This window comes from Tribolium madens, unplaced genomic scaffold (genome assembly GCF_015345945.1).
Source record: "Tribolium madens isolate multiple individuals breed KSU strain unplaced genomic scaffold, Tmad_KSU_1.1 Scaffold_96;HRSCAF=242;Tcas5.2_LG5, whole genome shotgun sequence".
Taxonomy (NCBI): Eukaryota; Metazoa; Arthropoda; class Insecta; order Coleoptera; family Tenebrionidae; genus Tribolium; species Tribolium madens.
Window position 1 is genome coordinate 3,696,197 of NW_025401068.1, and position 15,876 is coordinate 3,712,072.

The 15,876-nt window shown below is 31.5% G+C and overlaps 2 protein-coding genes and 1 long non-coding RNA gene across 3 annotated transcripts; 2 read left to right on the forward strand and 1 right to left on the reverse strand.

Moving 5' to 3' along the window:
• The first annotated feature begins 31 nt into the window (after positions 1-31).
• On the forward strand, positions 32-623 carry LOC123012685. Its single transcript, XR_006413231.1, has 3 exons — positions 32-328; positions 386-439; positions 493-623. It is a non-coding gene; the product is annotated as an uncharacterized LOC123012685 (long non-coding RNA).
• Positions 577-1,483, reverse strand: LOC123012684 (ER membrane protein complex subunit 4). The gene is made up of 2 exons (XM_044410759.1): positions 1,133-1,483; positions 577-1,083 (listed from the first exon to the last, which is right to left on the reverse strand). The coding sequence occupies exons 1-2, from the start codon at positions 1,183-1,185 to the stop codon at positions 621-623; spliced, it is 516 nt and encodes a 171-aa protein (XP_044266694.1). The 5' UTR covers positions 1,186-1,483; the 3' UTR covers positions 577-620.
• Positions 1,303-6,041, forward strand: LOC123012681 (phosphatidylserine synthase). The gene is made up of 2 exons (XM_044410756.1): positions 1,303-1,881; positions 4,182-6,041. The coding sequence occupies exons 1-2, from the start codon at positions 1,709-1,711 to the stop codon at positions 5,317-5,319; spliced, it is 1,311 nt and encodes a 436-aa protein (XP_044266691.1). The 5' UTR covers positions 1,303-1,708; the 3' UTR covers positions 5,320-6,041.
• Positions 6,042-15,876: the final 9,835 nt, after the last annotated feature.

Below are 15,876 nucleotides of genomic sequence, written 5' to 3' on the forward strand. Positions count from 1 at the left end.
TATTTGACTATCATGATGACACTGATTTCAAAATTTGAAAAATTAAGTAAATGACGAAATTATACTTTTTTTTTCTTTAAGTGGAAAGTCGAATTTTTTGATTGGTGTTAGTTGCGCAATGCTTCAAAAGCATGTCTAGGATATGATTGGACTGCTGTATATTTTAGGGATTTAGTGCTTTCGGAAGACCAACGCAAAGCTGTCACATGGCAGCTGTCACCAAAATTTCAATGTCAAGCTGACGAACAATTTATTTCTAAAGTTAACAAGACCGGAATAAATTAACATAATAGATTTAAAATAAACTAGAAATATGGTTAGGGGACTGGTAATTATTCATTACGAGTCGTTTGTTAATAGTGTCAATTATTTTATTTAATTCCAGCTCAGTTTTATTGTGGGACTTTATGCAGGCGTTTACCTTAGCCAGAACTATGATGTAAGTTCTTGTATTGCTTTGCAGAACTCTTCAAATTTTTTTGAATTTTCCAGATTCCACGAGTGGACGACCCTCAGGCTTTATTTGAAAAGATCAAAGATTTTGCTGATAAACATAGGAAGCAATAGGTTGCAAACTTTAGTAGCTGTGTGATTTATTTAAATAAAATTATGCTAATACATTATAATAGTGATACACCACCACCCAAATATTCAAGTCTGACGGGAGGCTCGACAAAAGCCAGCCAGTCACTGGAATGTGTGGGTAATAAGCCCATACTCTGACACTTATAAAGAGCTAAACCAATATTAATACAATTCCCAAAGATATAAACAAACATTTGTTTAAAAGCACTAGTATTTTCCAACATTTTGAACGTACTTTTCGTGGCAAATATGGCTTGAACTGGTCTCATCAATAACATCCCGACCATCATAATTGGGAAAATTGAAATTGAATTTCCTGCCATATACATGATGAACAAGTTCATTGGTACTTGTTTTAAGGGGGCTAAAGCCAGATCCCATGATTTTTTTGTTATTAAGCGACTAACGTCCGTTTTTTTCGAAACTTCACTGCTTAATGCTGGTCCAGAGGGGCTAAAGGCTGGAGGTGCTGCCAAGCCTTCTGCTACAATGCGACTTCTGGAACTTTCGGGTAAAACTGGAATTAGAAATGTATATCAAATTGTACCTGGTATTGTCCAAAGTCCACTTCAGTCGCTTATTTTGATGTTTCATAGACATCCTGCTATAATTTTGACACAAGATTAATAATTATTGACACAAGTTAATTAATATTTCAGGTTATGTCGACCAGTCATCAACGTAACTGTAACCACTATCGATTTTTGGTTAAGACACGCGTACTAAAAAAATTAAAACGAATTTAATTAAATGTGATTAATGTTCAAAATTGAAGTAACAAAGCCAAAATCATATCATCAAACACCACACCACCAGTAATTATCACCGAAAATTATGTGTGATTAGAAAAAACCAAACACAAGTTACACGTTAGACACCAAAGCAAGCTGACCAATAGCAGCTACTGAAATTTACTAAAATGGAAGGTGTGTTAATAAAATTGAATTATTAATTTTATGTTGGCTATAATGACTGGTTCACGAATAAGTTTTCGGTTCGCGCTTTTTGCTTATTGCAAAATCACATGTTATTTCGAACTATCGTATTTAGTTCCTTGTGAAAAAGTTAAAGGTCAGTTCGCAAGTGTAGATGGTCGTTAAAGCAATAAAAATAGTACAGCGAAATGGAGAAGAATTCCAAAGAAAAATCCAATACATCTCGAAGTAGATTTGACAGTTTCAATACTATAAATGAGAAACCGGTGGATGATATTTCTTTAGAAGCTTTCTACACCCCACATAGCATATCTGCCCTTGCAATATCGATAGCTATCGTTATTTATTTTGCTTTCGTTAGGTAAGTGGTGATAATAGTTTTTAGAAGGTTAGGTTATGTAAGAATTACACCTTTTCAGTACCTAGAAAGGGTTTGTTCCAACTGATATGTCTTTAACAGGCGTTTCTTATCTAATAGAAGTTTTTTGCGTTCTTTTATCAATGATCTTTGACTTTTCTGCACTAGAATCTAATATAATTAACTAGATAAAATGATAGATTAATCGTACTCATTAACTTTTATTTCTTTATTTTAACCTTCTTAACGTACCTCTCTTAACTCTTTTTTGTTGTAAAAATATGAATTATAATCTCTCATATGAATAGAAAAATTATTACTATTTAGTATGTATTTATATTTTACATGGATTTATGGGTAAAAAATGAGTCATCCTTTATTGTTGCAGTAATAATGAATCTTATTTTATATTAATTACAGAAAGAAATATGTAAAGATCCTTAAATTTAAAATATAGGTAGTAAGAGTCACGAAGCTTGTTTCTCAAAATTAAAATAATAAATCCATGACGAAAGCCAACAATTTTTAATTGATTGTAATTATATTGTTTTTTATTTTCATGCACAGCCAAGAGTAATGAAAATGCTTGTCTCGTACCTTTTAATCTCCAAATCGTAAGTTGTAGAGTTGAAAGAAATCAGTTTTTTTCACATTTTTTAGTGAATTTTTAAATTCTTTTTAGTATACATATTTTACAACAGCGATGATGTAGATGTATTAGTTTTTGATTATTGTATGTAGTTAGTCGTTTGTAGTCGTTTATTTAAATTTATGGGTGTCGAAAAACGATTGTTATGTTTGATTGAATCAAGCAAGCAGATTAAATTTTCAATTTTTTTTTCGTAAAAGGAGAGTTATTGGTTCAATCCAATAATAAAAATCTGGTTGATACCTATTTAAGCATAGTTCATTTTCAGTAAAAGAGTGAATTTGTGTTAATTTTTAATAATGAACATTTAATTATTCAATTTTTTAGTGCATGGTTTTTTAGAGTATAGTTGGAGACAAAATACTTTGGTCGTCACTTTTCTGACACTTTAATATAATTCAAGCTTTAACGTTAAAATGAATGACGATTTCAAATTAATGACAGCTATTATATTTTCCTATCAAAAATATGTACATACAACTTGTCAACTATGATTGACAGTATCTAAAAATAAGGTTAACAGTCCTAAAGCATGCTTTACAATTTAATGTCACTCAAGTGACATTGATGACCAAAGTATTTTGTCTCCAACTGTACCTACTATTTTATATAATAAAAATATAAAAAAATAGTATATTACATATTTAACGAGCTCATTATGGAGGCCCCAATTCAAGAGGATGATATTTATACACGAGCCAATGGCGAGTGTATAAATCATCCAAGTCAGTAGTTATTATGTGGGAGTCAAATAATACGTTTTCTTTGCAATCTTTTTTTTTTTATAACACTTTCTACATACAAAATTTATATTTATTACAATGACAGCTTTGGTCACTGGTGCAACGTTGACGTGACCTCGATCGTGACTTATGAGTAGTGTAATTTATGAGTAGCATAGTGTATGTTTAGATTTGTAAATAACAAATGTATTGCCAGTACAAAAATAAGCATTTTTGGAATTACTCTTTTTTATGTTAATATCATTGGCGTTTTAATGTTTGTTGCTCGATAATAAATTAAAATAATTTTTCTACGACCCTAACAGAAAAAGTTTTTCCACCCTAATTTCAGAAAGGAAAGTGACCCGTTACTTCCCTTACCTATCAAAATTCTAATAAAAATATAAATATAACCTCTCAGGAATGTAAAAATTTTACCTCTTTCATAGAAACGCAATACCATGCTGCTATATTTAATGGCCAAATTGTGATATCAAGAAAAATTGTTAGTTTTGAAGTTTTTCACACGTATTACACTGGAAGAAAGTGAGTGGTTACTCCCTTGACAAGTAACTACCACCTGTGGGAGGAAAAGATACATTTTCCACTCTTATAACACAAATAACCACAGGATGATTGAAAAGTGTGGGGCCAACTCTCGAATGGTGATGAAGCTAATCATAAAAATAAACAGAACTGTCAATTTTTTTGTTTTCGATGTTACCGGATTTAATTCATTGTTGAATTTGCTAGTTTGTTAAATGTTTTATACACCATAACTACGATAAGACACAAATTGGTGATTTTTTTCAATAGGAATCTGTTTAATGTTGTAACTTTTTAATCATCCTGTATTAATTAATACTTATTTAGAATAGTGTTGTTAAAAAATTAAAGGGTCTGTTTTCTTAGTCTCAATTTTGTTGTTGTAGGGACACAGACAACGTCGAAAACAACATATGGGCGGGCATGCTATGTTGCATCTTCTTCTTCCTCATCATCTCTGTGTTGGCTTTCCCCAACGGCCCTTTCACTCGTCCACATCCGGCCGTTTGGCGCGTCGTCTTCGGCATGAGCGTCATCTACCTTATGGGCTGTCTATTTTTCCTTTTCCAAAATTATCAAACCGTCAAAAACATCCTGCTCTGGTTTGACCCAAGTCTCAAGGACTTCCACATAGACATGGACAAAGAATACGGCGTGAATTGTTCGGACATAACCCTGGAACGCATTTGGGGCCACATCGACGTTTTTGCTTTAGGCCACTACTTGGGCTGGTTGTTCAAGGCGATTTTGATAAGACACATGGGGATTTTATGGGCGATCAGCTTCATGTGGGAGATCACCGAAATCGCCTTCGCTCATCTCTTACCAAACTTTATCGAATGTTGGTGGGACGCATTGATACTCGACGTGTTAGTATGCAACGGTTTCGGCATTTGGTGCGGTTTGAAGATTTGCGAAAAACTTGAAATGCGGGAGTACAAATGGGTCAGCATTAGAGACATCCATACGACTTCGGGCAAAATCAAGCGTGCCATGCTTCAATTTACTCCGGAAAGTTGGACATCGGTGCGGTGGTTGGACCCCAAATGCTCCTACATGAGGGTTTTTGCACTTTGTCAGTTGGTATTATTTTGGCAGACTTCTGAACTCAACACGTTTTTCCTCAAACATGTTTTCGAATTACCAGCATCTCATCCACTAGTCAGCGCTAGGTTGATTCTCATCGGTGTAATAGTGGCGCCCTCTGTGCGACAGTACTACAGCTACGTTACGGATACGACGTGTAAAAGAGTAGGCACCCAATGCTGGGTCTATGGGTGTATCATGGTCTCGGAGGCTTTGATTTGTATAAAACATGGAAGGGAGCTGTTTGAACGGACTCAAGCCATCAATATAATCGTATGGTTGATGGTACAGTTGGTTATTTCTGTGGCTTGTGTGATAGGGTGTGTTATGTGGCATAGGGCCGGATTGGCACGGGGGAATTCCAGAGATTTGAGTCCAGTGAAAAGCGTTGCCGGTGCAAAAGTCCTGTTTGAGAATAGTGATGAGAAGGAAGATTGATGTTCTAAAGACTGTTGATATTGTTTAGTTAATTTTTTACCTCTTGTGATCTAGTCATTTAGAGTTGATTTATCTGCGATTGTTTTATTGAGTTTGTTACGACTTTTGGCATTTGTGAAAAGTAAAGTTGACGGTATCACAATTAGGGTTGATTTTAACGGTTGAATTTATGTAGAAAATTACATAATAGATTGATGTTGAATTTATAAAATAAAAAACATTTTTAGTGAACTCATAAAAAGCCTGAAATGGGAGCAATAAAAATTAAAATAATTTCTCAAATCTCCATGACGCTGTTTAGATCTAATAACCATAATTTTTTGCTTAATTTCCTTTAGGACCGATTTCTGGTAGGATTAAACCTCCGTTAAATTTTTTAAATGTAAATTTTTAAAAGTTTTACCGTTTCTAAAGTACGAGTAGTTTAAATTTAAACATGTGTCCAGAAATCGGGCCGAGTTGGTTATTTTTACTAAACAATCAGTAAGTGATAACGCTGATAATTATCAAAGGTTTTAAAAGCTAAAATAAAAAAATGTAGCTGTAAATTAACATAAACTAATTAAAATTTGTCTGAATTATCAATTTGTAATGTTAGTCAATAAATAAAATGTGTATAATGTTAAAGTCAACCTATCAATTTGTGTTACGTTATTTAAAAAACGGAAATATGTGTCATGTTTTATGTACAAAAACCAAAGATTAATAAAAAAGAAAAGAAACCCTTGGATTTATTTACATTTCATTATACCTACACATATACAGTATGGCCCCAGATTGCGTTTATAAGAGAAAAATTTTTTTTTTTTGATGTTACATCAAAATTTCAAAGGAATAACATTTTTTGCTTAACTTGAAACAAACAAATCTGTCATTCTGGTTGTGGAATTTTTCTCTTGATTTTTTTTTTTACTTTTAAGTCCCATCGCTGAGTAATGATTGTTCTTATTAAAAATGACTTTATTTTTTAGCTTAATGCTGTTTCTTTTAGTTGCCGTTTATTAAAATTATGTTTTCACAAACATTTTTGTTATTTAACATGCGTAAACTCATTTGCCAAAGTGGCATCGTTGTCAATAAAATAAAACCGCCAATTAAAACGCAGTGAAAAAGTCCAAATCAAAACAAAAATAAATTGTTCTTTCCACTGGGTCAAAATAGTGAAGTTTTAATTTCAAATTTGTTTGTTTCAGGTCAAGCAAAAAAGTTTTCCCTTTGCAGTGTTGGCGTAAAATCAAAAATTAAATAAATATTTTTCTTGTAAACTTAATCCGGGGATATACTGTATTTATTTAATATTGAAAAAATGGTGTAGGTAAATTTTATCTCTTTGGTCCTCTTTATTTAGGTTTTTTTTTTCAGTTTAAAAAAAAAAGTAATACTACCTACAGGGTGCGCCAGAACTCACGCCCCAGAGAAAATTTTCAAATAAGGAATGATACCAGAAACATGAAAAAAATGTTTAAAAAATTCTATTTGTCAAAAAATTTTGACATTTATTTTGTGACATTTGACATTTTTTTATATCTATTTAAGGATACTGATGATCTTGTATATGTTTTTTTTTTACAATTATTTAATAAAGGGACAAAAATTTTGCCAATAAAGGCCACAAATAACATTAATTAGAGTTGCAATTTGGATACAGCTTCCTTGTTTTTCCATGTTCCTGGTATCTTACCTTATATGGCATTTTTTTCTGGGGCGCGAGTTCTGGCGCACCCTGTATATTTAATTCAAAAAGGTTATAAAACAAAATTGGACAGTGTTTTTTAATTTCAGGATTTGTTCTGTACGAACCAAGCCGAGGCAAGTAAATTCGCTAGGTATTATTAAAGTTTTATAGACCGTTTAAAAATCGAGGTCGTAGCTTAAATTCTAGCGACCGTCAGGCGTCATACCATAACTTTTAATATGATTGTTCGTTCACAATCAAACTTTCATACGTGGAGGGATAGCTTTGTCGCCAAAGTTAAAAAAACACCCGTTAAAATTTTATTAATAAAGAAATTTGGCAAAATTGACATAATGCCAAGTTAAGTGTGTTTTATGTACTGGGTGACTGTAAATAATTGTGATTTTTTTTATTTTTTAGTTTTTTATCTCAAGTTGGTGTCAAATTTAAAATTTTAGTTTGGCCACCTTGACTTTCAAATTCAAACGACGAATTTTTAGAGGCAATTATAACTCATTTAAAATTAAAAGGATCACCAATAATTCAATGTTGCCAATGCATTTTTCGACACACATTAATAGTCACCCGGTACTTATAAAATACGTTGTTATTGACGACTTATTTTATAGAAGAGCGTGTATTAACGCCAACACAACAGGTAAGCTTAAATGCACCATAGAAACAGGATAAGATACTGGTGTTGGAAAAGCTTATTTTTTCTGATCTGTTAAATTAAACAAATAACTTGTTACCTAACGAATGCAACATAACTACCTAAAGCTGTAGTAGTATCCTTTTAATTTTTCCCGTTTATCGTAAACCTGTGTTTACACAAATAACACAATCCCATGCGCTACTCGTTCTGTCTTTGTTGTTACTATGCGAATGAGTGAGACAAAATGCAAACGGTCAAGCGTAGCGGAAATAGGAGGGACCACCAGTCGTTCTCAAACTATGAGACTCCACTAAGCTATAATTTGTTATTATTATTTTTTAATAAATTAATAAGTCTTTTGTGTGTTTCCAAGCAAAACAAAATGTTAACAGTCTGTTTATTTTATTAAACATCCATCATTAATTGTCAATTTCTCTTGCTGCATTTTTTAACCTATTGAGAATCTCTGTTATGTTTTGGTTGAGTGGACTAGATAGGCGTGCTGAAGTTTGCTGTCTCTTTTATACGACCAAGTGCGAGAAAGACAACATACCACTTGTGGGACCAGAGAGCGGCATAACGTTTATCTTACTTGCTCCTACCTACTTACTTGAAGAGCAAGAGAGACAACAAAGTTTTATGACATTCGGGTAAAATTAAAAGAATTCTTCTATATGAAGTAAACGTGAACAGTTACCATTATTTATAAGATTTTTTACTTTTTTTATCCAGATTTTTACATTCCTGGACGAATTATAGCTTCAAGATACCAAAAAAGTTGGTTTGGGCCATTAGGTCGAGTGTTTGTGTGTGTGTGTGTGTGTGTGTCTGTCTGTAAACAGCATATCTCGAGAATGATAAAAGCTAGAAACTTGAAATTTGGTATATGAGTTACTTGTAGGAAGGGGATGCAGTACGAAACAATTGGTAAAAATCGGTCGCACCGTTCGGCCGCAAAGACCAAAAAGCGGCCGCAAAATTATACGGTTGAAGATACAATAAATTCATGGGGGATACAAATTATTTAGAATCATGAAATATACCTTATTAAACAGTAAAATGTGATAAAATAAGAATAATATTAGGTACCGAACTAAAAAAAACTGCACCCCAGACTCGAATCCGCGACAACTATGATCCATTTCGCGTGTAATCCGGCAGTGTGCACTAACGCATTTTCTTTTTCCAAATAAGTAGGATAAGGAAAGGCGTGTGATGTTTACACCAGATTTTTTTTTGAAAGTCCTCAAAATTGTTTTGTGAAAAAAAATATGTGATATTATTTATTTGACGTTCACCATTTTTTTCTGAATAAACAAAGAAAATGCTCGTAAAAGTGAGAGTGACTGAGATGAGCACGGGTCAATTTTGACGGAAGCTCTCAATGGATTTGCTTAAAATTTAATAGACAGACATTTATACTATTATAATAACTATATTATAACTCGTACTCGAACAGGTAAAATAATATAAAAATATCTAATTTAATTCTCCTTCTAGTAGAGTCAGAAAGAGTGCTTTTAACACTCCTACTTTAGAAAAATTATGATTATATTTATGTAGGTACTATTTTATTACAGATATTACGTATTTATAAATTATGTAATCAGAAAGGCGGATTAACTCGTTGACTCATTTTGTCTATGAAAATTAATAAATTACTTAATAAAAGAAAGAAATAACACACCACCTTAGTTTTTTTATTTCTTTCCCATGCATTTAGTTAATTTTAAGTCCTCAGTGAATTTATTTACATAAAAAATTGAATGAATAGTAAATTGGGTCAATTTTGCAGCTGTTTTATTTATTTCTTTTCGCATTTCGCCCGAATTTTATTATAAATTATTTTCTCTCCATTAAATGGGCAACAGGTGGCACCTCTACCATATCTAACACAAAAGGCAAAATTTGTAAAACATCTGGCATTGGTAGCAACGACATTGAAAGAAAAAGTCGAACCAAAAAACTGTTTTTTTAAGTAATCATTATTTGACTCGGTTCAGAGTGGACAAACCTGCACAATCGCACACTGAAATTGATTTTAGGATTAAAATTCAGGTGGGATTATTCCGCTTTTCCACCAAATTCGCGAGAAAAACAACAAAAACGCGTGCTATTTATGAAGTGTGTTATTCAGTGAGATTATTGGAGTGTATTTAGGCACTAATTTTGCCAAAGTTGGGTGCAAAGGCGGTGGGCGTAACCATGCAACACACCCTCGCGGGACTGCCCCCGCAGGGGACGTTGGCACATGCATCCTCGGTTAGCAACCTCGCAAAGACGACGGTCACTGTCGCCGACGATGCACTCAGTGTGAGTGGGTCGTTAAACAGTCGGAGGAATGCGGCCGAACGGAAGATAATACGTCGAGGATTTGTGGAGATCATGGTGATAAACGTACAGCGTTCATTGATTTCGGCTCGATTATCAAAATTTGATATGACAACGTGCACCAAATCGGGGGACAAGCCCATCAACGGGGTCAACTGAACAGGGGGGGAGTGGAGGGACGGCGTATTTGAGACGGCTGACGCCCCTTAGCCCTCGGTTGTTGGTTCACGGGCTGGGTATCAGCTGGCGTTTACCCTAAACTAGGCAGTGGCGTAGCGCGAGTTTTTGCCAATGGATGAGTTAAGCGTTCTTACGTTGAATGGAGAATAAAATAGACTGCTTTTTCATTGAACTTTATTCAAAATTTGTTTTGAAATCGACATTCATACATGTAGTTTATTATTAGTGATCCAAAAATCATCATTGTTCATTTTTTTACAAGAAATTGAACGTAATTTTGATTTAACATCAGATCATTTTACATAGAAATCACTTTTTTACTTTACACTTCAAAAGCCACAGTTGCGTTGTTGATATTTTGCAGATATAAAATTCTGTCATGAACTTATTTTTTGTTTTTTAGCACTAAATTTATCAGCAGGGTCTACGTTGTAAGACAGAAACCCAAAAAATAATAATAATTTGTAAGATTACTTAGTATTTTTTCTTGGGTTCTGTTCATCACAAATTAATACAGAAAAAAAAAAAGATCACCCACACACTCAAGAGTCGCGAACTGGAATTTATACATATAACTTTTTAATTTTTTAACACCAATTAGTGACTAGTTGATCCTGTTATTATGGATTATAAGATTAAAAAACCCAAAAAAATTCAGGTTTCAGCGGAAACAGCCTTTTAGTAAAAAAGACAAATAAACGAGATATAATATAAAAAAAAAAATGTTCAAGAAAAAGTGATCTTCCATCACTGATTACTTAAAGTTTAAAAAAAAATAACTAATTTTTCAATTCATAATACATCTTGGTCGAGATTTCTGACCTACACTTGCTAAAAAAGAAAAAAATAGTTTACCCTTTTAAGTATGAAATGAGACTAACGCTTTAGAAAACATGTTTGCTCTATTGTTACTTAAAATAACTTAAAACGATTAAACTCATGACTGAAAGAACCAAAATTACTAGTTTTCTTTATCAAACTTTATATTTGTTACATACGAGTAAGATAGATAGATACAAATGTTCTATGTATAAGTTCTTGAAGTTTTAAAAGAAATTTCTCAATTTTTGTGTACTTGATTTATGATTTATTGTTTTATTACAAAAAATTGCGATTGTTTGGTTTGTTTTGTATAATTGTAATATTAGAGTAAAAAATGATCACTGTAGATTTAAAATATGCAAAATTATACAAATTTTTTCTTGTTTTTTTTTGATGATATACGATTTAAAAAGTCCAAACTCTCTTTCTCTTGCTACAACAATCAAAAATTGTGGAGAAAACATTGCTATAATCGCTTGTTCAAGAACTGTTTTATTAAAACATTTTTGGTTTAGGATAGAATTGAACTAGAAACAAAGACATTTACACAAAAAAAAATGAATATGAATAAACAGAACGTGAAAATGTAAACATAAAATTGTTAGTTTTTATTGTTTCGTCGTTTGTTATTCCATTTTTTGAAAGCTCTACAGACTTTTTTCTAAATTTTAATTCGAAAATATTCGGTGACGGTGTTGGTATTTGTTCAATATTTGCAGTAAATAAATGAAATTGTTTTAACTAATAACTCAAAATATATATTAGGTAAATTTGTACTATAAATTTCTTTTTACATTTTTCTGAGGCATTATTAATTTTTTAATTAGAACAAGGTGATGACAAGGAACAATGAAGGGCTACCCTTTGCCACATTCTACGATGCGAAATACAAAAATTTAGTAGTTCGGCGAATTTCAGTTTCAGCTTTCAACGTTTCTGAGTGCTGCTGATACGAAGATTCCCACGACGCCACAACTTCTTTGATTTGCAAGCTTCTATAACAGTGTATTTGCAAAATGCAGTTTTAAGAATCAAACTTCTGTCGAAATGAAATAATATGTTAATTACCAGATTTTTGGTACAAAACGCTGTTGCTTGATCCGCTGTTCGCTGCCATTATAATTTGTATTGTATTATTGTAGGGATAAAAAGTAATTAACGTTAACCATTTAAAAACATCGAAAAAAATATTGGGAATTACAAAAGTTATTTGATTTAAAATTATTTGGAATAAACATTATGATGTGAATTTTAAATCAAGTAATAATTATCGTGTATTTTGTACAGATTAATAATAGCTACGAAGAAATTGAAGCTAAAAAATAAAATCACCAAAAATAAAGTCAATAAATTCTCGCATCTCACAGGCTTGATATTGGTATAAACGTACGCATCAAAAACCCTTTTTTCTGTCTATTATGAATTATTATTACTCGTATTAGGCATTCTAATATTCATTATCTCATTTTACCAATTTTGTTATTTATCTGGAAATCATCTACAAACAGACTATTGTAGTAGTAGGTAGTATAGTATAGACTATTGTATAGTATAGTATGAATTAATTGCATGTTTCATTTATTCTAGTAGAGCTGTGTCATAGGTCAAAATAATTTTTAATTATGTTTTTTCAGTTACTGTAGGTACATTTACATTTTATAAGTGAAGAAAGCCTTTAATTTGGATTTCTTGCCCAGTTTTATAACTTTCAGGATTTTCTACCTAAATTTGAAAACAAATTTGTAAATTGTAAATTTTTTATGTTGTTTTTTTTTTACTTTAAATGATAATCGGAAAATGCAATGAATTGGGGAAGAGGGGTTAAATTATAAGTTAGAACGGCCGGAGTATGTTGTACAAATAATGTGTTATCAGTATGATAATGCTTACAAATGTCACGAGAGTTATATTACAAATTTTAGGTTCTATTCCTTACATTGATATAATATAATATAATAACATAATCTTCTCACTACAATTAACAAAGTAACAACTTTCAACATATATATTTTCTAATTTGTTATTTATTTACTTATGACAAAATTGACAACTTATTAGATTTTACGTCATTTTTAAACATATCCTGCTATCTGTTTTCTAAACAAAAATTGCAAAGACTTTACTTTTGTTATGTCTTAAACAATGCAGTACAGTAATTCATCAAAAACATGTGGACAATGGACTATAAAAACGCAGACAAACTAGTGAAAAAACGTATGTTCTAAGTGTATTTTAACTTGTTTATTCTTAAGTTTTTGGAAAATTCAATAAATTTTTCAATTATCCAATTTGTCAGCTCTATTTTGAGTATGAAAAGTGTATTAGTATCGGAGCCAGTAAATGTATAATTCCGGACAAAAAAAATACTACAGTCATTCTGTTAATATTAAATGTAAAACGGCCCTTGGATAGCAACCTCACTCTCAATTTAATGTCAACGTAATGTTTCTGTCATTTTGACGTTTTGGAGGTTTTGAAATCCAAATTTGACGTTAAAGTTTGCTTTACAGTGAATTTTTAGAAATTGTCAAAAATTTGATGTCCCATTTTTTTGTCCGGCATGGTAACCGGTAACCGGTTTATTATTTTTGACACAATAAATTATCAAATCAAACTTTTTTGCCATGCATTCATACGAAGTGATCCAGAAAGAGTCTGTCTGCTGAAATAGATTATTTGAAAGTATTTTGTTAATAATTTGCAACACTGCAACCGGATACGGTTTTGTTTGACAAATACTTGGCGTACAACGGTACAACCCCTCAAAATTATTCAATTGTTGTTAATCAAAAGCGTAATTTTTAAAAATTGGTGTTAGGACTGTCAACAGATTCATTCATTCTGGATCACTTTATATAAGTATTGTAATAACATGTTACAGCGTGAAATGTTATAGGTAGAGCTTGTTCCAAATCTCGTTCCAAATCTCGTGGCGAACTGACGTTGTCAAAAATGACTGAATTTTGACACTAAACATATGTTTACTATTAAAAAAATATTGTTCATAGACGTCGTATGAAATAATATTTCAAAACCACTGTTATTCTAAAAAAATATAATATGTAGGTAGTCGTACATAAGATGAAGAATGATGAACAAATTATTAAATTGTTAACGCATGAACAGAATTTTCAAAAATGATATTCCTAACAATCCTCGTCTTCAAAATTTTTAGAGAAAAAAAGTACGCCTATGTATTTTTTTATCTTAACCAAGTGGGTGCACTCTAAGTGTCTTTTCTGTAACTGTCAGTTCGCTACCATATATGGAATAAGCTCTAGGTATATTTGTTATAAGTCACTGAACGCTATAATAAGAAGTTACGATAAACAATACAAATGAGGAGCAGCCCTTCAAAAAGCAGTTTGTCCAAATTTGCATTTTTGCAGGAAAGAACAAAAACTGTCCTTTTAAGAAATTTTAATTTTTTATATCAGTGGCAATAAATGTGAAAAAATATGTACAGGGTCCTGCATTTTGGATGTCCGAATAGGGAATCTCCGAAACTAAGAGGTTTAGCCAAAAACGAGTAATACATTCTGGGGCAAATTTTTTTGAGAAAATAATATTGGGTAAAACCGCTATCGACTTATAAACAAAAAATGACATTTTAGTGAAATCTAAAAAAAATCATATTTTCGTTATTATAGAAGACACAGATTTGAAATAAAGACATTTTCCAGGCACTTTTTTACTTAGAATTTAATAATGTAGTTAACAATTTTTTTCAGTTGCTTGTTTGGCCGTAATAAGGTAAATTTGTATTTTTTTAAATGGGAATCATGAATGGCTGTCATTTTTAAAAAGCTTGTTTTTTTCTTATAAACAAAAATATATATTTGTAACAAATTATTATAATACATTTTTAGCAAAAATTTATCTTTGATTTTTGTTCCCAATTAGCCATGAAAAAATGTTGCATCTTCAACTAAAAAGATTTAAACTATATTATTCAACCAGTGTCACTAATAATTTTTATATGACACACAAATATGGCTATTCAAATGCCCAAATTCCGTCTATGTGGAACTTTATCATTCCTCCATTAGACCATCAAAAAATGTTTTTTTTTTTGTGTTGACTGTTGACACATTTGTTTTTCCTATTTTTGGGTTTTTTTAAAATATGTAATAATTTTGTTCTGAGACGCTCGCATATTTGTTCAATACTTCTAACGTATCGTATTTTTAAAATTTTTATAATTTTATCGATTTTTTCATCTCTTTTACAGTTCACAAAACTCTTATTGATTATTATTTACACATTTGGAGTGAAATAGTTTTTCCATGGCCAACTATTATCAAGCAAGATATGTATTTAATTTTTTAAGTATAATTATAAAAAAAATATTCTGTTAGAAATATATATTTTTTAGATCAGAAAAAAATGAGCTTATGAGCCTATGATTTCCATTTAAAAAAATACAAGTTTATCTTATTACGGCTAAACAAATAACTGAAAAACAATACTTAACTACATTATTAAATTCTTCGTAAAAAAGTGCCTGTATAATGTCTTTATTTCAAATCTATGTCTTCTATAATAGCGAAGATATGACTTTTTTTTAGATTTCGCCAAAATGTCAATTTTTGTCTATAAGTCGAAAACAAAAGACGATAGCGGAATGCGGTTTTAACCAATATTATTTTCTCAAAAAATGAGCCCCCGAATGTATCACTCGTTTTTGGCTAAACATTTTAGTTTCGGAGATTCCCTATTCAGACATCCAAAATGCAGCACCCTGTGTACACATTGAACACAATTGGACACTAATTTTACGACTGGAGTACTTAAAAAAAAACTTTAAAAACCTCAATTCATAAAAACATGGACAAACTGCATTTTGAAAGTCTGCTCCTCAAATATTATACCCACTGCCAATATTTTTAAAATT